The 24,362-nt window shown below is 42.7% G+C and overlaps 1 protein-coding gene across 3 annotated transcripts in view; it reads right to left on the bottom strand.

The window, feature by feature from the left end:
- The window catches only part of melk (maternal embryonic leucine zipper kinase), a 119,165-nt gene that overhangs the window by 57,844 nt on the left and 36,959 nt on the right, over positions 1-24,362 (bottom strand). For all 3 annotated transcript variants that reach the window (XM_078569821.1, XM_078569827.1, XM_078569832.1), the window contains exons 6-7: positions 18,216-18,284; positions 9,461-9,553 (exon numbers count right to left, since the gene is read on the bottom strand). In XM_078569821.1, the coding sequence (XP_078425947.1) occupies positions 9,461-9,553; positions 18,216-18,284 (162 nt within the window). The remainder of the gene's footprint in view (positions 1-9,460; positions 9,554-18,215; positions 18,285-24,362) is intronic.

Genomic DNA, 24,362 nt, shown 5'->3' with positions numbered 1-24,362 from the left:
GCCACTGATTTCATCCCTCTAAGGCTGAACCAAACTGTTCTGATCCTAATATGAACTTTCAATCATATATCTGCATAATCATAAAGACAGTTTATTTCCATCATTGTGTGTCCCCACACCTGCCTCAGCTCATCTGCTGCTGAAACCCTCATCCATGCCTTTAGATTTGACTATTCCAATACACTCCTGGTTGGCTTCCAATATTCTATCCTCTGTAAACCTGAGGTCATCCAAAACTCTGCTGCCCGTATCACTAATCATCATGTCCTGTTCACCTATCACTCTTGTGCTCGTTGACCTATATTGGCTCCTGCTTAAGCAATGCCTCCACTTTAAAACTCAGCCTTGCTTTCAAATTCCTCCATGACGTCACCCCTCCCTATCTCAATAATCTTTGCCAGCTCCACAACCCTCAGAAATAATTGGCACTTCTTAAATTACACTCTTTTGAGCATCCCTGATTTTAATCACTCCACAATTGTTTATGCCAACTTTTAATAATGCAATTCAACTTTCGCTGCTGGTCAATAAAGCTGAGCAGTTTTGGAGAATACAGAGATTAGGGCACAGTACTTTATAACCAAGCAAATGAGTTTGGCACACAAAAGTTCAACAGAACTGTTCCCCAGACAGACAGATCTGCAGGCCAAAGGTGCACAACAGTCTGAAAAATAGCTTTCACCAGTCATTGCCTATAGGGAATCTGCAGTTATTGAGAGAGAGAAAAAAAAGTTTGCCCAGGGCACGCTTGACCTGGGAAGCAAGTGCCATCAGCAGGGGCAGAGTGGGGAAGGGGAAACAAAAGCTGCACTCTTGTACCTCTGCACAGTGCTTGTAAACTACACTTGAAGTTGGCTGCCAGCTGCCTGATCTCCTCCCAGTCAGCAGCCATACTCAGGGATGTCCCACCCGCCTGGCTGCCTTGTGCTCCGGGCTACATTTGATCTTGGAACTGTCCCCGTGCTTTATGTCATTCACACACCGGGTTCGATCCTTTCCTCTGCCCCACGTCTGAAACACACTGGCTTTGTATAGGCAGCCAGGGACAGACACATTGCTGACAGACACAAACACACCCCTCCGCCAGAATCAATCAGTGGCAAGTCTGTTCCCTTTCTGTTGTTGTGTTTGTGTGATTTTTTTCAAATACACATTTGCAGCAGTGGACGTTGGAAAAAAGTTTAAAGGGTGGAATTCCATGATCCCAAAGTCAGAATTCCGCCAAATGGCAGAAATTTTTAATCCTTGAAAGCCCCTCATAAGAGGCTGTTAGCTAAAGTTAAAGAACATGGAATTGAAGGCAAACTATTGACTTGTGGCAAATGTATTGCAATGTAGGCAAGTGAGAGGTCATCAACTTAAAAAGAATGGAGCAGAGTTCCTTCCAATTGATGAAAAGCTGAAAACTGCAGGGGTCCAGATACAATAGATCGTTGGATGTCGGCAACAGGTACAGAAAATAATCAAAAGGGCTAATGGAATTCTGAGCTTTATATTCAGAGGACTATAATACAAAGGGGTAGAAGTCACCCTTCAGCTACACAAAGCCCTAGGTTAGACCACTCCTGGAGTATTGCAGGCAGCTGTGGGTACCATAGCTTAGGAAGGATACATTTGCCCTCTGAGGGAGTACAGCGTTTATAAACCAAAATGATACCTGGACAATGCCTGTGAGGTATGCAGAGATTAAAGTTCAAGGCCTCCCTGAAGACATGCCTAAAGGAAGGGGGCAGGGCCATCAGAGACCGAGAGAAAAATGCATAAGACAGAACTGGGAAGCAAAAGTAGTGGTGTTGTTTCCTTCATGTAGCAAAGAATACAGGCAGGTAAGGACAAAGAGCAAGCTAGGAAGGCCAGGCAGTCACAACAGAAATCAGACAATTCATTCTTGGCTGCACAGTGGAAAGCCATGCAGGTCAGCAATTGGGCTCTATGGCCATGTTAGAACATACGACAAATGATTTTAGGCATGCAGGAAATTCAATAACAAAGACAATGATGACTTGAACTCCAAGGATTAAATGGGGAGGAGCGATTACACAAACTTGGATTGTATTCCCTGGAATTTAGAAGATAAGGACCAATCTGATCAACATTTTCATGATATTAAGTGTGAGGTGGGGGGTGGGGGGGGGTGGGTTGCCCCCGATGTGCACAGTGCCACTCACTTCCTTCCCACCTTTTTACAACTTGCGTTTTAAAAATTGCCTGCCCACTCCGACCTCACTATGGCGTGGGCAGCATATTATTCGGGTCAATTAGTTTGGTAACAAGCTTAATTGAGCAGTAATTATTTAAAAATGGCAGGTAAGCTGTTGGTTTTGATGCCTGCTTACCTACCTTATTATGGAGGACTGCTTGGGGGAGGGAGGGGGGGGGGGGAGGTGGTTAGGTAGTGGGCTTGATGAGTTACTTATTAAAAAACCTAAATGTTCCAACAAGAGATAATTAAGGATGTAGAATATGTCTCATATTCTACATCCATGCATAGTAAAAGGTGGTTCAGCAAAAGCTGGAGTTGCTTGGATGAGTAGAGAAATTAAAATTAAATGTTAAAGCAGAGGCATATGACAACCCTAGGGCTAATTATACAAAAGAAGCCAAATAGCAAAAAACAAAAAAGGGAACAGAAAAATCTCTAAGAAAATTAAGGAGTTATGAAGAAAGACTAGGAGGTAATAAAGGGAAAATAGTAAAATATTTTATAAATATAGTTAAAGGAGGTGTTGGCCATTTAGAAATGAAAATAACTTATAGAGAATGAAGGAAGGGTGAAGGGACTAAAGAATGACTTTACTACATTTCCCAGAAGAGGGTGTTATTTTGAATGAAAGGGCATATGGAGGAAGTGAAGCAATAGAGAGGATAACTGTAGATAAACAAGTGAAAGAATGGGTGGAACTCAGAAGGGTGACTGGGCCCTGAGGTAATGATCATTGAATGCTCATGAAGTCAGAGTTCTGGCCACAGCTTTTCAAACATCCTTAGATATAGAAGTTATTTTAGAGAATTGGACAGTTGCCAATGTCACAGCTCTGTTCAAGAAGGGGTAAAAAATGATAAAACCTGTTAATTCTAGATCAATTAGGCCAACATTAGCAGTAAGTAAACATCCATTGCTTATAATGTAAGATAAACCCAGAAAGATATGTATTAAGTTATAGCAGAAAGTCTATTCTAGCACTCTTAGAGGAAATAATGGTGTGCATTGATAAAGGAAACATAGTGGCTATTCTCTGTATGGATTGTTTTTTAAACTTCGTTCATGGGACGCAAGCATGGGATGTGATCAAGGACAGCATTTGGTGCCTATCCTTGTTCTCTATACTTACATTGGAGGTGGTACAGCGAGGGTTCACTAAATTGGTCCCTGGGGTGATGGAGTTGTCCTTTAAAAGGTCGAGTAAATTGGCCTTATATTCTCTGGAGTTTAGAAGAATGAAAGTCGATCTCATTGCCTCTGAACTTAAAACTCTGAAGAGGCTTGATAGGGTTGACGCTGAGAAATTGTTTCCATTGGTCAGGGAATCTAAAACAAGGGGGCACAGTCTCAGGATAAAGGGCCAGTCATTTAGGACTGAGATGAGGAGAAATTCCTTCAATTTGTGAATCTTTGGAACTCTCTACTCCAGAGGGTTGTGGATGCTCCATCATTGAATACGTTTAGGGCTGGGATAGACAGATTTTTGCTCTCTCAGGAATTAAGGGGAGCAGGCGGGACAATGGAGCTGAAGCCCAAATCAACCATGATAGTATTTAATGACAGAGCAGGTTCGATGGGCCATACAATCTACTCCTGCTCCTATTTCATTTGTTCTGATCCCTAATTACCCATGAAAAGTTGGTGATGAAGCGCCTTCCTGAACCGCTGCGGTCCATGTAGCGTAGGTACACCCACAATGCTGCTAGGAATGGAGTTCTAGGATTTTGACACAGTGACAGTGAAGGAACGATGATATAGTTCCAAGTCAGGATGGTGTGTGGCTTGGGGGGGTGGGGGGGAACTTGCAGGTGGTGGTGTTCCCATCCATCTTCTGCCCTTGTTCTTCTAGGTGGTAGAGGTCACGGTTTGGAACGTTCTATCAAAGCAGCCTTGCGAGTTGCTCAATACATCTTGCATATGTTACACACTCTGCCACTCTGAACTGGTGGTGGAGGGAGTGAAAGTTTAAGGTGTTGGGCAGGTTGCTGATCAAGCAGGCTGTTTTGGCTTGGATATTGTTGAGCTTGAGTATTGTTGGAGCTGCACTCATCCAGGAAAGTGAAAAATATTTCATTACACTTCTGACTTGTCTCTTGTAGATGATGGACAGGCTTTGGGGAGACAGGTGGTGAGTCACTCACCGTAGAAGACCTGACTTGCTCTTGTCACCACAACATTTATATGGCTGATCCAGTTTGGTTTCTGGTCAGTGGAAACCCCTCCCCAGATATTAATGATAAAGCCGTTGAACATCAAAGGGAAACTGTTAGATTCTCTCTTGGAGATATCATTACCTGACATGAATGTTACTTTCCACATATAAGCCCAAGTCTAAATATTGTCCAGGTCTTGCTGCATATAGACAGAGACTGTTTCACTATCTGAGGAGTTGCGAATGGTACTAAACACTACAATCATCAGCGAAGATGCCCATTTCTGATATAATGACGGCAGAAAGGTCATTCAGGAAGAAGCCAAAGATGGCTGAGTCAAGGACACTACCCTGAGGAACTGCAGCAGTGATGTCCTGGGGCTGAGATGATTGACCTCCAACAATACAACCATCCTCCTTTAAGCTAGGTACAACTCTAGCCATTGGAAAGTTTTTCCCAATTCCCATTGGCTTCAATTTTGCTTGGGCTTCTTGAAGCCATACTCGGCCAACGCTGCCATGATGTCAAGGGCAATCACTCTCACCTCCTTCCGAAATTCAGCTCTCTGTCCATGTTTGGACCAAAGTTGCAGTGAGGACTGGAGCTATGGCCATGGCAGAACACAAACTGAGCATTGGTGAGCAGGTTATTGCTGCGTAACTTCCTCTCAACAACACCTTCCATCATTTTACTGATGACGGAGGGTTGACCGATAGAGCGGTAATTGGCTGGATTGAATTTGTCCTCTTTTTTGATGATTGGACATACCAGGGCAGTTTTCCACAGTGTTGGGTAGATGCCAGTGCTGTAGCTGTACTGGAATAGCTTGGCTAGGGGCATGGCTAGTTCTAGAAACATAGAAACTAGGAGTAGGCCATTCAGCCCTTCGAGCCTGCTCCGCCATTCATTATGATCATGGCTGATCATCCAACTCAATAGCCTGCTCCCGCTTTCTCCCCATACCCTTTGATCCTTTTCGCCCCAAGAGCTATATCTAACTCCTTCTTGAAAACATACAATGTTTTGGTCTCTACTTTCTGTGGTAATGAATTCCACAGGCTCACCACTCTCTGGGTGAAGAAATTCCTCCTCATCTCAGTCTTAAATGGTCTACCACATATCCTCAGACTGTGACCCTTGGTTCTGAACTCCCCCACCATCGGGAACATGTTTCCTGCATCTACCCTGTCTAGTCCTGTTAGAATTTTATAGGTTTCTATGAGATCCCTCCTCATTCTTCTGAACTCCAGCGAATATAATCCTAATCGACTCAATCTCTCCTCATATGTCAGTCCCGCCATCCCAGGAATCAGTCGGGTAAACCTTTGCTGCACTCCCTCTATAGCAAGAACATCCTTCCTCAATAGCAAGAACATCCTTCCTCAGATAAAGAGACCAAAACTGCACACTATATTCCAGGTGTGGTTTCACCAAGGCCCGGTACAATTGCAGCAAGACATCCCTGTTCCTGTACTCGAATCCTCTGGCTATGAAGGCCAACATAACATTTGCCTTCTTTACCGCCTGCTGCACCTGCATGCTTACCTTCAGTGACTGGTGTACAAGGACACCCAGGTCTCGTTGCACATTCCCCTCTCAATTTATAGCCATTCAGATAATAATCTGCCTTCCTGTCTTTGCTACCAAAATGGATAACCTCTCATTTATCCACATTATGCTGCATCTGCCATGCATTTGCCCACTCACTCAGCTTGTCCAAATCACACTGAAGCATCTCTGCATCCTCCTCACAGCTCACCCTCCCACCCAGCTTTGTGTAAACTGCAAATTTGGAGATATTACATTTAATTCCCTCATCTAAATCATTAATATATATTTTGTGAATAACTGGGGTCCCAGCACCGATCCCTGCGGTACCCCACTAGTCACTGCCTGTCATTCGGAAAAAGACCTGTTTATTCCTACTCGTTGTTTCCTGTCTGCCAACCAGTTTTCTATCCATCTCAATACACTACCCCCAAATCCCATGCGCTTTAATTTTACACTCTAATCTCTTCTGTGGGACTTTGTTGAAAGCCTTCTGAAAGTCCAAATAAACCACATCCACTGGCTCCCCCTCATCAACTCTAATGGTTACATCCTTGAAAAATTCCAGTAGATTTGTCAAGCATGATTTCCTTTTCGTAAATCCCTGCTGACTCTGTCCGATTCTGCCACTGTTTTCCAAGCGCTCAGCTATTAAATCTTTTATAATGGACTCTAAAATTTTCCCCACTGCCGACATCAGGCTGACTGGTCTATAATTCCCTGTTTTCTCCCTACATCCCTTTTTGAATAATGGGGTTACATTAGCTACCCTCCAATCTGTAGGAACTGTTCCAGAGTCTATAGAATCTCAGAAGATGACCACCAATGCATCCACTATTTCTAGGGCCACTTCCTTAAGTATTCTGGGATGTAGATTATCAGGCCTTGGGGATTTATTGGCCTTCAATCCCATCAATTTCCCCAACACCATTTCCCTATTAATACTGATTTCTTTCAATTCCTCCCTCCACTAAACCCTGTGTTCCCCAACATTTCTGGTATGTTATTTGTGACTTCCTTTGTGAAGACAGAACCAAAGTATGTATTTAGTTGGTCAGCCATTTCTTTGTTCCCCATTATAAATTCCACTGTTTCTGACTGCAAGGGACCTACATTTGTCTTCACCAATCTTTTTTTCTTCGCATACCTATAGAAACTTTTACATTCAGTTTTTATGTTCCCTGCAAGCTTACTCTCGTACTCCATTTTCCCATTCTTAATCAATCCCTTGGTCCTCCTTTGCTGAATTCTAAACTGCTCCCAATCCTCAGGTCTGTTGTTTTTTCTGGCCAATTTGTATGCCTCTTCCTTGCATCTAATGCTATCTCTAATTTCCCTTGTAAGCGATGGTTTGGCCATCGTTCCTGTTTTATTTTTGCACCAGACAGGAATAAATAATTGTTGCAGTTCACTCATGCACTCTTGGAATATTTGCCATTGCCTATCCATCGTCATCCCTTTAAGTAACGTTTCCCAATCCATCTTAGCCAACTCGCGCCTCATACCATCGTAGTTTCCTTTATTAAGAATCAGGACCCAAGTCTCAGAATCAACTACGTCACTCTCCATCTTGATGAAGAATTCTATCATAATACAGTCCCTCATCCCCAAGGGGCCTCGCACAAGTAGATTGTCAATTATTCCTTTCTCATTACACAATACCCAGTCGAGGATGGCCTGTTCTCTCATTGGTTCCTCAACGTATTGGTTCAGAAAAACATCCCGTATACATTCCAGGAATTCCTCCTCTACGGTATGGTTACTAATTTGATTTGCCCAATCTATATGCATATTAAAGTCACCCATAATTACAGATGTTCCTTTATTACATGCATCTCTAATTTCCTGTTTAATGCCATTCCCAACATCACCACTACAGTTTGGGGGTCTATATACAACACCCACTAACGTTTTTTGTCCCTTAGTGTTTCTCAGCTCTACCCATACAGATTCCACATCTGGAGCACAAGTCTTCAAAAACACTGCTAGGATGTTGCCATTGCTGTATCCAGTGTACTCAGCTGTTTATATCACATGGTGTGAAGGTCCAAAAGGGTGCTGAGGAAGTTTACCAGAATGGTTCCAGGACGAGGGATTTTAGGTTAGAGAAGCTGGAACTGTTCGTCTTGGAGCAAGGGAGGTTTGATATGAGTGTACAAGATTATGACAGATTTAGATAAGTTAGACAAAGAAAAACTGTTTCCATTAGCTGATTGTACAAGGACTAGGATACACAGATTTAAGGTTTTGGGCAAGAGAGACAATGGGTGACGTAAAGAAGAACTGTTTTTTAAACATGGCAGGTGGTAATGAGCTGGAATTCACTGCCTATGAGAGTGGCAGAAGTGCTTTCAAAAGGAAATTTCACAGGCAATGGGACTGACAGGCATTGGGACTGACCGGATTTGCTCTACAGCATAGACTCAATAGGCCGATTGGCTGTAATGACACTATGAATCAAATTGCCTGCAGCCTAGCATCTGTCTTGCTGGAGACTTCAAGAGGAGACGGAGATGGATAATCCACTCGGCACTTCCGGATGAAGATGGTTGTCTTTTGCACTGATGTGCTGAGCTCCTCCCTCATTGGGGATGGAGATGCTTGTGGAGCCTCCTCCTCCGATTAGCTGTTTAATTGTCCACCACTATTCACAACTGGGTGTAGCAGGATTATCAAAAGATATTTGAGAAGATGCCATGTGGAAGGTTTGCTGATAAAATTAAAGGCACAATTAAAGACAGCGTGGCAGCATGGATAGGAAGTTATCTAAAAGGAGAGAAAAAAAAGTGTTGTGCTGAAAAGATGTAGGCTGGAAAGATCTAAACAATGATGTCTTCTAGGACACATTTTGGGACCAATGTTAAATTATCTGGCTTTAGCTACATGGGGCACAAATCAAAATTTGCCAATGGTACAAAAATAAGTAGTTTGGTGAACTGTGAAGACAACTGTATGACTATGTATACCTTCATTCCAACAAAAAGTTACAAGGAGATGTGAGAGGTATTTGAAATCAAGGGGTTTTGAAGTCAGAAAAACTCATTTCCAATGATCTTTGGGTTAGTAACCACAAGGCATAAATATAAGATCACCACCAAGAAAGTGAAGAGAGGGTAAGGATATTTTTATGCAGAGGGTTGTTAGAACATGGAATGCCCCATCAGAAAATCAAAGAAATAGAACCCAAAATTGTTTTTAAAAGGAAACTGAATCAATATTTGAGAGATTTTAAAGGGTATGGCAAAGGGCAAGGGAATGGAGCTAAAGAAAGAGTCCTTTCAAGAGAGGGCACAGGTACTGTGGGCCAAATGGAGTACTCCTAATTGGGCTGCAAGATGAATAAATAGCACCACATTCAAGATTAGAAGAGTCAGTCAGGCAGGTTATGATGCCATCTTTTGTTTCCCACATCTCAGGAGTCTTGATGGAGCAACCAAATGCAAGATTGTCTTATGAGTAGGAAAGATCTTCACCAGATTGAGGGAGTAACCTGTTTAAAACAGTCCTTAATTTTGATATTTGAATGCAAACTATTTCAATAGAGTACTTCACTTACCTCAGAGCCAATGTAAGCCTTCCCTTGAATAAGTTCAGGTGCTGCATAAGCAGGGCTGCCACAGCATGTTTTTAAATGGTAATCTAAACCACCCTGCAATAGATAAAACTGAAGCTGTAATAGACGTCTATGCACACAATCAGAATATAAAAGTTCTACAAACTCTTAAGTCAAAGAAATGTTCAGTTACATTGCCAATTTTATCCCTTATTGGAACTTCCTCTCCTAAATTCATAGGCCCCCTGTTTGGCATTCCTCACATACCAGTCCAGGTTACCATTCTTCATAGTTACCCTGGTCAGCTTTACCTAATGTCTACTTTCCAATAGCAGTCGCAGGGCAATAACCAGCAGCACAAAATCTAGTTAGTAGTTTCCCTCTATATTCCAGATGCCAAGACCAACATATTTTACTTTACTACTAGCAAAAGAAGCCCCATAACACTCGCAAACTCTGTCAGTTAATTAATAACACACCACCTTTACAGACTTCCAAAAGATCATTCAAATCAACTTGGTCTCATCATAGATGTGACAACATTAATCTATTTTGGTTGTTCAGAACTGAAGGCTGAGGAGTTTCAAGATAAGTAAATTCCTTGGCTGTGTTGAAGGGTTAAATTGCAATCAACCTAATCAGCTTGATTTGCAAATAATGGAGCAAACACAGTAGGGTAACGTCAGATATAGGGAAACTTGGTGCATAACTGCCTCCTTGATATTAGTTTCATTGGGATCAATCTTCTCTCCAGTCAATGTATGGAGATTCCATTAGATTAACCTCAAGATATAACTTACAAAGACACCAGGCATCTCAGCACCTTGCTGATGTACCTAATAGCGCATCCTTATATCAGGTCCATATTAATACATCTTAGTGATAAGAGGGTTCAGGGTTTTTAAGAGGCTATTTACCTACAGATCTTCCTTTAAAGAGAATAAATTTACAGCTGCATAGCAACCACAGGATGTCCCAAAACACTTCAAAACCATTCATTGGTTCAAGCACTTATGTAGACGAATACACAAATTATGCTCATAATGTTCCACAAAAAAGCAAAGAAGATCAGGGCCAGAATCTTGGGTCGGCGAGCGGGGGTGTGGCCTGCTCGTTGACGCGTAAAATGACACGCGGCGACATCGGGTATGCGTCCCTATGTCACCATGCATCATTCAGATTTTCAGTTCGGCGGGCACGCACCGGAGTCGGCTGCGCGCCCGAACTGTCAAAGGCCTATTTAGGCCATTTAAATAACAATTGAAACACCTAACAGAGCTGCCCATCCAATCTTAAAGTTGGTGGGCAGGCAAAGAGCCCAGGCAGCCTTTGCATTTATCATGAAACCTCATCCACAGGCGGGATGAGGTTTCATGAAGTGTTTAATAATTGAATGAAAGTTTTAATTAAAGTTCATTGACATGTCCCAGCTCATGTGACACAATCACATGAGGGGACATCTTAATTTTTTTTCTCTGTGCCTCAGGGAGATTTCTGCGATCTTTCGCGCCGAAGAGCGCAGGCCCCGACTCAGCCAACTCCCCCCACCCGCACAGGGAGCACTCTGCACTTCCGGGTGCGTGTCACGCTGGGCTGGCCTTAATTGGCCCGCCCACATAAAATGGTGGCGAAGACACTGGGAGGACTCACTACATTTCTTCAGAAAATGTCATGGCACCTTTCATGGCTACTCGAACAGGACGTCTCAGCTAAAAGGCAGCACTTCCAACAATGTAGCATTCCTTCAGTATCACACTGCAGTGTAAGATTACAAGGTGGGCAAACGGTGTGCAGCCGACTAACTGATTGAAGACTTGGAGTTTGGTGAGAGGGGAGTTCAGAGAAGGAGTTGTTTGTTTCCCCATTCTATCTTTCTCACCCCATAGGAATTGGTTCTTGCTCTACTACAGGGAAAGGAGCTAACTGTTTGGTGAGTATCTGGTAAGTGTGTATGTTCCATTCTATCCCTAAGGTTTAAAATACTACACAATTTGGTGGTAAAGTTAAAATATATAAGAAAGCAATATAAGTGATTAATATAATTAGGTAATTATTTAAAACACATTAAGAATGGCAGAACAGGTGATGAGTCAAGGCTGCAGCATGTGGGAGCTAACATTATGATCCAGGGCAAACATGACTGCACTAAGTGTTTGCGGCTCGAGGAACTTCGGCTCAGTCATTGAGCTGGAGGCTGAGCTGCAGTCTCTGCGACACATCAGGGAGGGGGAAAGTTACCCGAATGCTTTATACCAGAAAGCAGTCACACCACTTAGGATAGGGTCTTTGATTTGGTCAGTGGCCAGGGACAGGAGGGTGTGACTGTGAGTGCGGCAGGTAATGGGGACCCAGAGGGCAGGAGTGCAAGCCTCTGCAATTGTCCAACAGGTTTGAGGTTCTCTCAGCTTGTATTACTAAGAGTGGGGGCTGCAGGATGGATAAGCAAACTGACCATGGCACTGTAGTACAGGAAGTCATCCAAGTGGGGGAGCAAAAAGGAATGTAGTGGTAGTAGGGGACTGTATGGTAAGGGGGATTGACACTGTTCTCTGTAGCAATGAGTGAGAGTCCAGACAGCTGTGTTGCCCGCCTGGTGCCAGGGTTCAGGACATCTGCTCAGGGCTGGAGAGGAACTTGCAGTGGGAGGGGGAGGATCCAATGGTCGTGGTCCATGTAGGTACCAATGACATAGGTAGAATAAGGAAGGAGGCTCTGCATAGTCAGTATGACGAGCTAGGCGCCAAATTAAGAAGCAGAATCTCAAAAGGTAATAATTTCTGGATTATTATCTGAGCCACGTGCAAATTGGCATAGGACAAATAAGATTAGAGAAATTAATGCGTGGGCCAAAGACTGGTGTGGGAGAAGTGGGTTCCAGTTTATGGCGCACTGACACCAGTATTGGAGAAAGAGGGGTCTGTACTGTTGTGACGGTCTACGCATGAACCATGCTGGGGCTGGTGTCCTCGCGAGCCGCCTAACTAGGGAAGTAGAGAGGGCTTTAAACTGAATAGTGGGGGCAAGGGATCAAATTTGGGGAGATGTGGTAAACCAAAAAGAGTAGAGACAAGGCAAGAGAGACCAGTATTAATATGGGAAATGATAAATAGACTGTTGCAGGGAGGGACAGAGAGTACAAATCTAAAATCAAATCAGCAGATAAGGCTAGACAGTACAAAAATAATAATAAGGATAAAACTAAAGTATCTGTATCTAAACGCACATAGCATTCAAAACAAAACAGATGAATTGATAGCACAAATAGAAATAAATAAATATGATCTGATAGCCATTGCAGAGACATGGCTACAGGATGACATAGATTGGGACCTGAATATTGAAGGTACGTGACATTTAGGAAGAACAGGTAGTTAGGAAAAGGTGGAGGGATGGCTCTGTTAATTAATGATGGTATTAGGTCATCCCTCTCTAATGTGCTAAGTTCAGCAAACCAAGACATAGAAGCAGTTTGGGTTGAGATGAGGAATGATAAAGGCAAGAAGTCACATGTGGGAGACATGTACAGGCCCCCTAATTGTAACTACACAGTAAGACGGAGTATAAAAGAGATAATGTGAGCTCACCGGAAAGGTACAGCAATAATCATGGGGGATTTTAATCTACATATAGACTGGAAAAATCAGGTGGGCAAAGATAGCGTAGTTGGGGAGTTCATAGAATGTTTTCGGGATAGTTTCTCAGAACAGCACATTCTGGAACCAACCAGAGAGCAAGCTATACTAGACATGGTATTGAGCAATGAGATAGGATTAATTGATAACCTCCTAGTGTCTATCCCTAGGTAGCAGTGATCATAATATGACTGAATTTTATATTCATTTTGAGGGAGAAACGAGTGTGTCCAAGGCTAGTATTTTAAACTTAAGTAAGAGCAATTATGAGGGCATGAAAGCTAAAATTAACTGGCAAATGAGGTTAAGGGATATATCAATAGAAGTTCAGTGGCAGACATTTAAAGGGATATTTCAGAACACACAGAATATATACATTCCAATGGGAAAGAAAAATTGCAAGGGGAGGACCCACCATGTGTGGTTAACTAAAAAAGTTAAAGACAGTATCAAACTTAAAGAAAAAGCATATAATTATGCAAGACTGGTGGTAGGTCAGAAGATTGGAAAGAATATAAAGAACAGCAAAGTATGACAAAAAGATTAGTAAGGAGGGAAAAATTAAAGTATGAGAGAAAGCTAGTTAATAACACAAAGGCGGACAGTAAGAGTTTCTGTAGATATTTAAATAAGAAAAGAGTTAACAAAGTGACTTAACCGAGGTTTTCCACCCGGTCGTTGACAGGGCCCTCAACCGTGTCCGGCCCATCTACCGTGCATCCGCCCTCACGCCTTCTCCTCCCTCCCAGAAACATGATAGGGTCCTCACTTATCACCCCACCAGCCTCCGCATTCAAAGGATCATCCTCCGCCATTTCCGCCAACTCCAGCATGATGCCACCACCAAACACATCTTCCCTTCACCCCCCCGGCGGCATTCCGTAGGGATCGTTCCCTCCAGGACACCCTGGTCCACTCCTCCATCACCCCCTACTCCTCAACCCCCACCTATGGCACCTCCCCATGCCCACGCAGAAGATGCAACACCTGCCCCTTCACTTCCTCTCTCCTCACCGTCCAAGGGCCCAAACACTCCTTTCAAGTGAAGCAGTATTTCACTTGCATTTCCCCTAACTTAGTCTACTGCATTCGTTGCTCCCAATGCGGTCTCCTCTACATTAGAGAGGCCAAACGCAAACTGGACGACCGCTTTGCAGAACACCTGCGGTCTGTCTGCAAGAAAGACCCAAACCTCCCTGTCGCTTGCAATTTTAACACTCCACCCTGATCTCTTGCCCACATGTCTGTCCTTGGCTTGCTGCATTGTTCCAGTGGAGCCCAACGCAAACTGGAGGAACAGCACCTCATCTTCCGACTAGGCACTTTACAGCCTTCCGGACTGAATATTGAATTCAACAACTTTAGATCTTGAACTCCCTCCCCCATCCCCACCCCCTTTCCGTTTATTCCCCCTCCCTTTTGTTTTTTCCAAAAATTTATATAGATTTTTCTTTTCCCACCTGTTTCCATTATTTTTAAATCTATAACTGTAATGCCCTGTCAGTCTTTCCACCCCACCCCCACTAGAGCTGTACCTTGAGTGTCCTGCCATCCATTCTTAATTAGCACATTCTCTTAGTTAATATCACCACCTTTTACACGTCTTTGTTCCTTTGTCTGTGACATCTTTTGATTATCTGCTCCTATCACTGCTTGCTTGTCCCTACAACCACCCCCCCCACCAACTTCTCTCCCCCCACCACCTTAAACCAGCTTATATTTCACCCCTCTCCGAACTTTACTCAGTTCTGCGGAAGGGTCATGAGGACTCGAAACGTCAACTCTTTTCTTCTCCGCCGATGCTGCCAGACCTGCTGAGTTTTTCCAGGTAATTCTGTTTTTGTTTTGGATTTCCAGCATCTGCAGTAGTTTTTTTGTTTTTAACAAAGTGAGTGTTGGTCCTAAAGAAAGTGCATCTGGGGAATTGATAATGGAAAGTAGGGAGGCGGCAGATGAATTAAACAGATATTTTGCTTTGGTCTTCACTATTGAGGACACTAGTAACATCCTGGTAATAGCTGTACATCAGGAAATGGAAGGGAGGGAGGAACTCAGGAAAATTACAATCACCAGGGAAGTGGTATTGAGCAAATAGTTGGAGCTGTGGGCTGACAAATCCGCAGGTCCGGATGGACTTCACCCTAAGGTCTTGAAAGAAGTCGCTAGTGAGATAGTTGGTACACTGGTTTTAATTTTCCAAAATTCCCTAGATTCAGGGAAGGTTCCATTAGATTGGAAAATAGCAAATATAACTCCTTTATTCAAAAAGGGAGAAAGACAGAAAGCAGGAAACTACAGGCCAATTAGCCTAACATCTGTCATAGGGAAAGTGTTAGAAGTTATTATTATTAAGATGTTATAGCAGGGCACTTAGACAAATTCAAGGCAATCAGGCAGAGTCAATATGGTTTTGTAAAAGAGAAATCATGTTTGACCAATTTATTGGAGTTCTTTGAATGAGTCACATGTGCTGTGGATAAAGGGGAACCGGTGGATGTATTGTACTTAGATTTCCAGAAGACATTTGATAAAATGCCACATCCAAGTTTATTGCAGAAAATAAAAGTTCATGATGTAGGGGGTAACATATTGACATGAATAGAAAATTGGCCAGCTAACAGGAAACAGAAAGTTGGCATAAATGGGTCTTTTTCCTGGTTGGCAGGATGTGTCGAGCGGTATACACAGGGATCAAAGCTAGGGCCTCAACTTTTTACAATTTATATAAATGACTTGGATGAAGGGACCGAAGGAATAGTTGCTAAATTTGCTGACGACACAAAGATAAGTAGGAAAGTAAATTGTGAAGAGGGCATAAGGAGGCTACAAAGTGACAGATAGGTTAGGTGATGGGGTAAACATCTGGCAAATGGAGTATAATGTAGGCCAATGTGAAATTATTCATTTTGGCAGGAAGAGTAAAAAAGCTTATTATCTAAATGGTGAGAGATTGCAGAGCTATGAGATTCAGAGGGATCTGGGTGTCCTGGTGCATGAATCACAAAAGGTTGGGATGCAGGCACAGCAAGTAATTAGGAAAGCTAATAGAATGTTATCATTTATTGTGAGGGGAATTGATTACAAAAGTAGGAAGGTTGTGCTTCAGTTGTACAGGGCATTGGTGAGACCACATCTGGAGCTGTACTGGCCTCCTTATTTAAAGAAAGATGTAAATGTGTTAGCAGTTCAGGGAATGTTTACTAGACTAATACCAGGTATGGGCAAGTTGTCCAATGATGAAAGGCTGAACAGGCTAAGCTTCTAACCACTGGAATTTAGAAGACTAAGAGGTGATTTAATTGAAACCAGTAAGATCCTGAGGGAGAATCTAGAACTAGGGGTCCCTGTTTAAAGATAAGGGGTCGCTCATTTAAGACAGATGAGAAGAATTTTTTTTCTCTCAGAGGGTTGAGTGTCTTTTGGACTCTTCTTCAAAAAGGTGGTGGAAGCAGGGTCTTTGAATATTTTTAAGGCAGAGCTAAATAGATTCTTGATTAACAAGGGGGTGAAAAGTTATTGGGGGTATGCAGGAATGTGGTGTTGAGGTTGCATTCAGATCAGCCATGATCTTATTGAATGGCAGAGCAGGCTTGAGGGGCCAAGTGGCCTACTCCTGCTCCTAATTCGTATGTTTGTTTGTATGACATTATGCCATTTAAAGTCAGACGTGGAGCTTTTTAAAAATACATTTTTCATATGTTAGAAGTTATTAGCTTAAAGGATGTGTAGATTCTTGGCAGATTATCACTCCTGATTTTCCCAGGATAGCATTTTAAATGTGAGCAAGGTTAGAAAACTGCAGCTGCATAAGTCAATCATTTGCAGAAAGGAGCTTGTGGTATGCTCAGTTTGGATCCGTCTTTAAAATGAGACTTTGAATCAAGGCTCTGTCTGCCATTTCAGCTGGACATAAAAGATGCCGATAGAAGAGCTGGGGAGTTCTCCCGGTATTCTGGCCAATACTTGTTCCTCAACACTCAAATACAAATGATCTGGCCATTTATTTCATTGCTGCTTTTGTGTCCAGGCTGTGTGCAAATCGTCGGCCGTTTCCCACATTACAACAGTGACTACACTTTGAAAAGTAAGTAATTGGCCATAAAGGGCTTCGGTCTGTTCATAGGTTGTGATAGCCTTATGTAAATACAAGTTCTTTCTTCAGTACAGCAAAGCAGGGAGATTGAAGAATTAACTAGTTAGATGTAGGATTTGTTGAATTACATGATTTGCTCTATTCTGTCAAACGTACAATATTTCTACAACCAAACTGAAGCACAGTGACCAAGAATAAAAAAAGCTTCTTTCCACCCTTAGACTTTTATTGTTGCCAGCAGCTCATGAAATTTAGGGCACTAATGTACTTAGGCAACAAGCACTTGCTGCTGCTGCTTGTAGCTACTCCTACCAGATCTGCTGTCACGGTATGTCACGTCTGTCTGTCTTGTGCCATCCTCTGCAACCGCTCTGTGACATCTATCATCAACTACGCCTAGGTCGACCCTCTTTCTGCTGCCCTCCACCTTGCCCTCTAGAAGAGATTTCTGTAGCTTTTCAGCTCTGATCAAATGGCTGAAATACTGACATTTTCTTTTCTGGATGTCACTTTTTAAGAGTTCTTGTTGCTGATGCAATTTTAAGCACCTCTTCGTTTGCCTTATTGTCTGTAAATGGAGTTTTAAGCATACACTTTAGCATCCACATTTCAAAGGCCCCTATTTTCTTTCACAGGTCTTTTCCGTATACCTCAGAAATCTGTACAATAAGTAAAGTGGATAGAATATAGCATCTTACGAATTTTTTTCTGGTTCCAAGTTTGAGTACCACAAGAACAACGTGACCAAAAGTACAATGACTGTAGAAAATATGGATAATATAAACTTCAAAATACAACACAAAAGGTCAACTGCTCTGGTCACCATGATGAACACATAACAAGACATCGCTGCAGTGCAGATGCATCAGCGTTGAAGCTTCAAAGACCTTTGGCCAAAAGGTTATAAATTACACCAATTAAATTGTTTGTTCTGTGGAAAGATTGTAGCCTAAATGTTGTATTTAAAATACACCAACAACTTCACAAAACTAAATGGGTAACACAAACTTTTTGCAGCAAAAGCTGTACTTACCTTTGGTTTTGCACATAGGCCAAAATCAATTAGCTTTAAATTATGATCTTCATCTATCAGTAGATTTTCCTATGCAAGAAAAAAAGTTAGAATACTTATTACAAACACAGAAACTGAAAAGCTGGCCTTGCATCAAGATCTGGTCACCATGATCAATAAGTTCTGGAAAATCATGAGTTGAATCTCGAGCTGCACGATGGGAGAGAAAACATCTCTCCAAACCCTGAGAGAATCTGCATGTCCAAAACATGCACCAGAATGCTGGTCCATCATTACAGCTCCAACATGTTCAACTGCTGGAAACTGTGATCCTATCAAACCTGCTTGGCAAGTTAATACATTCTGTTAAATGATCTTCATGTAGAGGCCACATGGTACCCTACAAACATACTGTTACACAATAATGAAATAGGAGTATGCATGTGTCATGGGAGCCTAGAGGCTCTCCAGGAAATGACTCATACTGCACATAGATGTGAACACAGCAGAGAAACAAAGTGGGTCTTAGCCTGGTTTCTAGCCAACAGAATATCCAGCCTGGGAATTAAGATAAGGATAAAATTATAAGTACATAACATTGCCAATCTTTATCTGGTTGGATCTTAGAAACAGACTTCCAGGCAAGGTTCCAAAATGATATCACTGTAATTTTTCAGTGCTTCATTGTTGTGCTGTTGAAGTTTACTAAATAAATTTACTTAATTCATGAAACTGTTGTTTCTGTTTCATACACAAACCTACATTTCCCAACTACTTTCAAAAGTCACACAAGTTCAAGCTAGAATTACACAATGCTTGCAGCTGAACCAGTCTGGCTAATGTGTATATAATGTAATGAGCTACGCTATATAACAGATCCATCAAGACAACCCTGGCAAAAGTCTGAGAGATTTAAAGCACTTAAAAAGTCAATTGAAATATATTTCACCCACAATATGCCATTTAAAATTGAGATATCTAACAAAATGTGGATTTTTTTCTGCAATATCCTTCAGTGACTAAAATAATTCTGGCTGGAATTCTGCATTTCTTCCCTTCGTGTTCATGGAGCTCCAACAGTTTCCATAAACTGGGTGCCCTATAAACTGAAACTTGTTCTTATGTATCTGGCATTAGTAGAACAGCATATGCAAGATTATTTACCCCACTATTCCAATGGAAATTGCATGCTTTTTTTCACCATGTTTCCTCTTCTCTTGTGAGACAAAAAATACTATGCAGATTAAAACCTGATTTATTCAGGTTAAATAATACATGGGCATTACTGGGAAGCAGAGAGATACAGCACAGTAGAGTTTAAAAAGTTCCTTTCAAGAACACAGGATGTAAAGTTGAAATTAACCACAGGATGTCTTTACATTTTCTCCATAGATTTCCTGCCCAACGGACAGCCAGACTGACAGATTAACTGCCTGTCGAGTGAGAACACAACCAGAGAGCGGATGCCAGTAAAGTAGGGGATTGCAGTGGTTTAGGGAAGATCACAGGGGAAGTCGGCCATTGTGGGGTCTTAAACTTGGGCAGCAGAGGAAACACACTTGCTTGTTCTGGTCCATAATCAGTGCCATAAAAGCACTTGCCTCATGGATCTGGTCCTTTTTACCCCCTTTTATGTGACAGGATTCCCAAGACTCAGGAAACCCAGCCTTCATATGTCCTTGATACCACACTTGGTCAAATGCTTCCTTGATGTCAAAGGCAGTCACTCGCCCCTCACAACTGGAATAATGCTCTTTTGTCCATGTTTGGACTAAGGTTGAAGCCAAGTGATTTCAGCAGAAACCAAACCATGTAGTGAGCAGGTTACTGGTGAGTAAGTGCCACTTGATAGCACTGTCGATGAAAATCATCAGTGAACTTATGAAGATGAGTGTAGAATAATGGGAAGGTAATTGGCTGGATTGCATTTGTTTTCTTTTTTGTGGACAGGACTTACCTGAGCAATTTTCCACATTGTCAGGTGGATGCCAGTGTTTGACTAGTTCTGGAGCATAAGTCTTTAGCACCACAGCTGGGTTGTAGTGAGGGCCTATTGCCTTTGCTATATCCAACACTTTCAGTAATTTTTTGATATCACTTGGGAGTGAATTGAATTAGGTGAAGTCTAGCATTTGTGATGGTGGGGAATGCAGGGGGAAGGCCGAGATGGATCATCCACTCTACACTTAGAGAGCAGTGCAAAGGCTTCAGCCTCGTCTTTTGCACTCTCATGCTGGACCCCACCATCACTGAGGATGGGATGTTCATGGAGCCTTCTCCTTGGTTGTTTAATTGTTCACCACCTTCACAACTGGATGTGGCAGGAAGTGCTAAATGCTGATCTCATACATTGGCCATGAGATCATTCATCTTAACCAAAATATGTCGTTACCGCCATCATGCATTCAATTCTGTATTATAACCACAATTCACAGATTGTTGAGGAATACGATTCTGTTGATCGTGGACAGCGCCTCATGGATACCCAGTTATGAGCTGCTAGGTCTCTTCTGAACCTATCCCACATATAACATGACAGTGCCACACAACACAATGAAGGTATCCTCAGTGCAAAGACAGGACTACATTTCCACGCAAAGACTGTGCTATTATCGCGTCTACCAATATTGTCATGTACTAGATGCATCTGCATCAGGTAGGCTGGAGAAGACCAGGTCATGCAGATGCTTCCCTCAAATTGGTTCTCACACCACCTGCCACAGGTCCAGTTGGGCAGCTACATCCTTCAGGACTCAGTTCAGTCAGAAGTGGTGTACCGAGTCACTTTTGGAGTTAGACACTGAAGACTCAACTGGGAGTACATTCTGTGCCCTTGCTACCGTCAGAACTTCTTCCAAGTGGTGTTCAACATAGAGGAGCAATGATTCATCAGATGAGTGAGGGTAGTAGGTGGCAATTAGGAGCTTTCCTTGTCCATTTTTGACCTGGTGCCATAAGACCGGAGAGAGCTATAAAGGAGTGGACCTGGCAGAGGACAGCGAGAGACTGTGACCGACTGCGTTCTAAAGAAAATCAAGTGTGACATGACGGGATGAAAGTAAGTGATTGATTGTTGAGTATTTTTCTCTTTCCTCTCTCTAAACTAGAATATTTGTTTCAAATTAGGTGTTAGGGTTAGTACAGCTGTAAGTGAATTAAGAAGAGTATATGCACATAGCAGGTCTAGATGTATTAATTAAAATTCACAGTTTAAACAGGGCACAAACTAGATTGTTAATGAGTGAAGAGAGTTTTTTCATACATAATGGATGGGCATCAGAGTCCTGTTGCTTCCAATTCCTGCGCCATGTGGGAACTTCAGGGTACTTCATGTGTCTTAGGGGACTACATGTTTAGGAAGTGTCTCCAGCCAGAACTCAGGATTTCAGAGCTTAAGCAGCTGGAGTCACTTTGGAGCAGCGAGGATGAGTGTTTCCTGGATCACACGTTCCGAGAGGTCGTCACCCCACAGACAGTGAGAGTCCAGGATAATAGGTGGGTGGCCATCTGGAAGAATAGGAAGGGGCAGTTAGTAAAAGAGTCTTCGGGGTGTGGGCCACTCTCAAACAGATACTCAGTATTAGAGACTTCTGGGAGTGATGATACCCTGAAGGAGTACAGTCCAGACCATGGCACCAATGGGTAAGTTACTGTACAGAAGGGAACAGCAAACTGTAGCAGGAGATTCCATAGTTAGGGGTACAGACAGGCATTTCTGTAACTGTCATCATGAGTCCTGCGTGGCATGTTGCCTCCCTGGTGCCAGAGTGAAGGACATCACGGACAGTATGCAGAATATTCTGCCGGGGGAAGGAAGTGAGCCAGAAGCTGTGGTCAACGTTGGTACCAACAACACTGGACCTCAATATCTGCTCTCTCTAAGATCAGATTTTTAGGAGTTAGGGAGTAATTAAGAAGTAGGACCTTGAGGGTAATCTCTGGATTACTCCCAGTGCCATGCCCTAGCTAGTGTAGAAATAGGAAGATAAGAAGGATCAATGCTTGGCTTGAAGCATGGTGCAGGAGGGAGGGCTTCAGATTCTTTGGGCATTGTGACAAGGTGAAGCTACAACATGAGTACATGTATGCTAAACAGAAGCATTATGCAATAGATTCTTCATGCAATAATAGCAAAGCGATCCCAAAACCAATGGATAATCAGAGCTCTCCAGCAAAGGCTATGGTCCCTGACAACTTCCCAGCTAAGTACTGAAAACATATGCTCCAGAATTAGCCAAACCCCAAGCCAAGCTATTCCAGTAAAGTTCAACATCAGCATCTACCCAACAACATGGAAAATTGCTCAGGTATGACCTGTCCAGAAAAAGGAAAAATCCAATCCGGCCAATTACCGCCTTATCAGTCTATTCTCAATCATCAATAAGTTGACAGAAGGTGTTACTGATAGTGCTGTTAGGTGGCTCATAACTCAGGAATAACCTGCTTGCTGATGCTTAGTTTGGGTTCTGCCAGACATCATTACAGTCTTGGCCCAGACATGGAAAAAGAGCTGAATTCCAGAAATAAGGTGAAAATGACTGTCCTTGAAATCGTAGCAGCACTTGACCAAATGTGGCATTAAGGAGCCCTACGAAAATTGAAGTCAATGGGAAGCAGGGAAATGCCTTCACTAGTTGGCAGTCATACCAAGCACAAAGGAGGATGGTTGAGGTTGTTGGAGGCCAATCATCTCAGCCCTTGGACATTGCTGCAGGAGTTCCTCAAGGTACTACCCAAGGTCCAATCATCTCCTGCTGGCTCAATGACCTTTCCTCATCATAAGGTCAGAAGTGGGGATTGCTCACTGATGATTGCAGAATGTTCGGTACCATTCAAGACTCCTCAGATACTGATGGATTGTGTGTCCAAATGCAGCAAGACCTAAACAACTTTCAGTCTTGGCCTGATAATTGGCAAGTAATATGCGTACCACACAAGTGCAAGGCATGACAATCTCCAACAAGAGAGTGTAACCATCTCCCCTAGATGTTCTTTGGCATTACTGTCACTGAAACCCCCCACATTCAAAATCTTGAAGGTTAGCATTTATCAGAAACCAAACTGGGCAAGTCATAAAAACATTGTGGTTACAAGAGGAGGTCAGAGCTTGGGAATTCTGCAGTGAGTAACTCACCCTTGACTCCCCAAGGCTGACCATCATCGACAAGGCAGAGTCAGGAGTGTGAAGAGGTATTTCCCATTTGCCTGGAGTGCAGCTCCAAAAACACTCAAGAAGCTTAACACTAAATAGGACAAAGCAATCCGCTTGATAGTCACCCTATCCACCAGCTTAAACATTCACTTCCTCCATACCAGATGCACAGTTGGCAGTAGTGTGCATAATCTACAAGATGCATGCAGCAACTCAAGGTTCCTTCCACAACAAGCTCCAAATCGTGACATCTATCACCTAGGACAAGGGCAGCAGGTGCATGGGAACACCACCACCTGCAAGTTCCCCTCTAAGTCACACACCATCCTGACTTGGAACCATACTGCTGTTCCTTCACGGTCACTTGGTCAAAATCCTGGAATTTACTTCCTAACAGCATTGTGGGTGTACCTACACCACCTGGACTGCAGTGGTTTAACAAGGTGGCTCATGACCATGTTCTTAAGGGCCATTAGAGATGGGTAACATATGCTGGCCTTGCTAGTGCTGTTCACATCCCATGAAAGAATAAAAAAATATGAGTATTGCTGAAAAAGACACGTCTAAGCTTTTCATCTTGTACTCATCAGGACACTGGCAAAAATACCAACATAAGGGGGGAAATAACTATTTATAATGTATGTGAAGAGAGTGATTTGTTGGCAAGAGGCATTGCCATGGACAATGCACCAATTGATGGTGACTGACAGTTAACTGCCAAGCATCGTTTGAAATTTAAACCAGGCAATTTGACCCTGATTGGTCAAAGCATTGCCCTGAGGAATGAGTCAGCGAATGCTTGTCACTTTTTTTTGTAGCTGAAACAGGCGCAATGAATGTACATGTTTTTTCTGTCTGCAAAGAACAGGACACTGTATTAATATATGTAGCTTCCAGTACATGCAAATGCGCCACACTGCGAGCCCAACTGATAATCTCAAATTGGTTGTCAGCGTAATTCTTAGCACTTTGAAGATTATTTAGCAAATGTTGTCCAATTGCGGAATCACATCTAA

The sequence above is a fragment of the Cetorhinus maximus genome, chromosome 2 (genome assembly GCF_964194155.1).
Source record: "Cetorhinus maximus chromosome 2, sCetMax3.hap1.1, whole genome shotgun sequence".
Lineage (NCBI taxonomy): Eukaryota > Metazoa > Chordata > Chondrichthyes > Lamniformes > Cetorhinidae > Cetorhinus > Cetorhinus maximus.
Note: the sequence above shows the minus strand (reverse complement) of the source record. Positions and strands in the feature narration are given on the sequence as shown.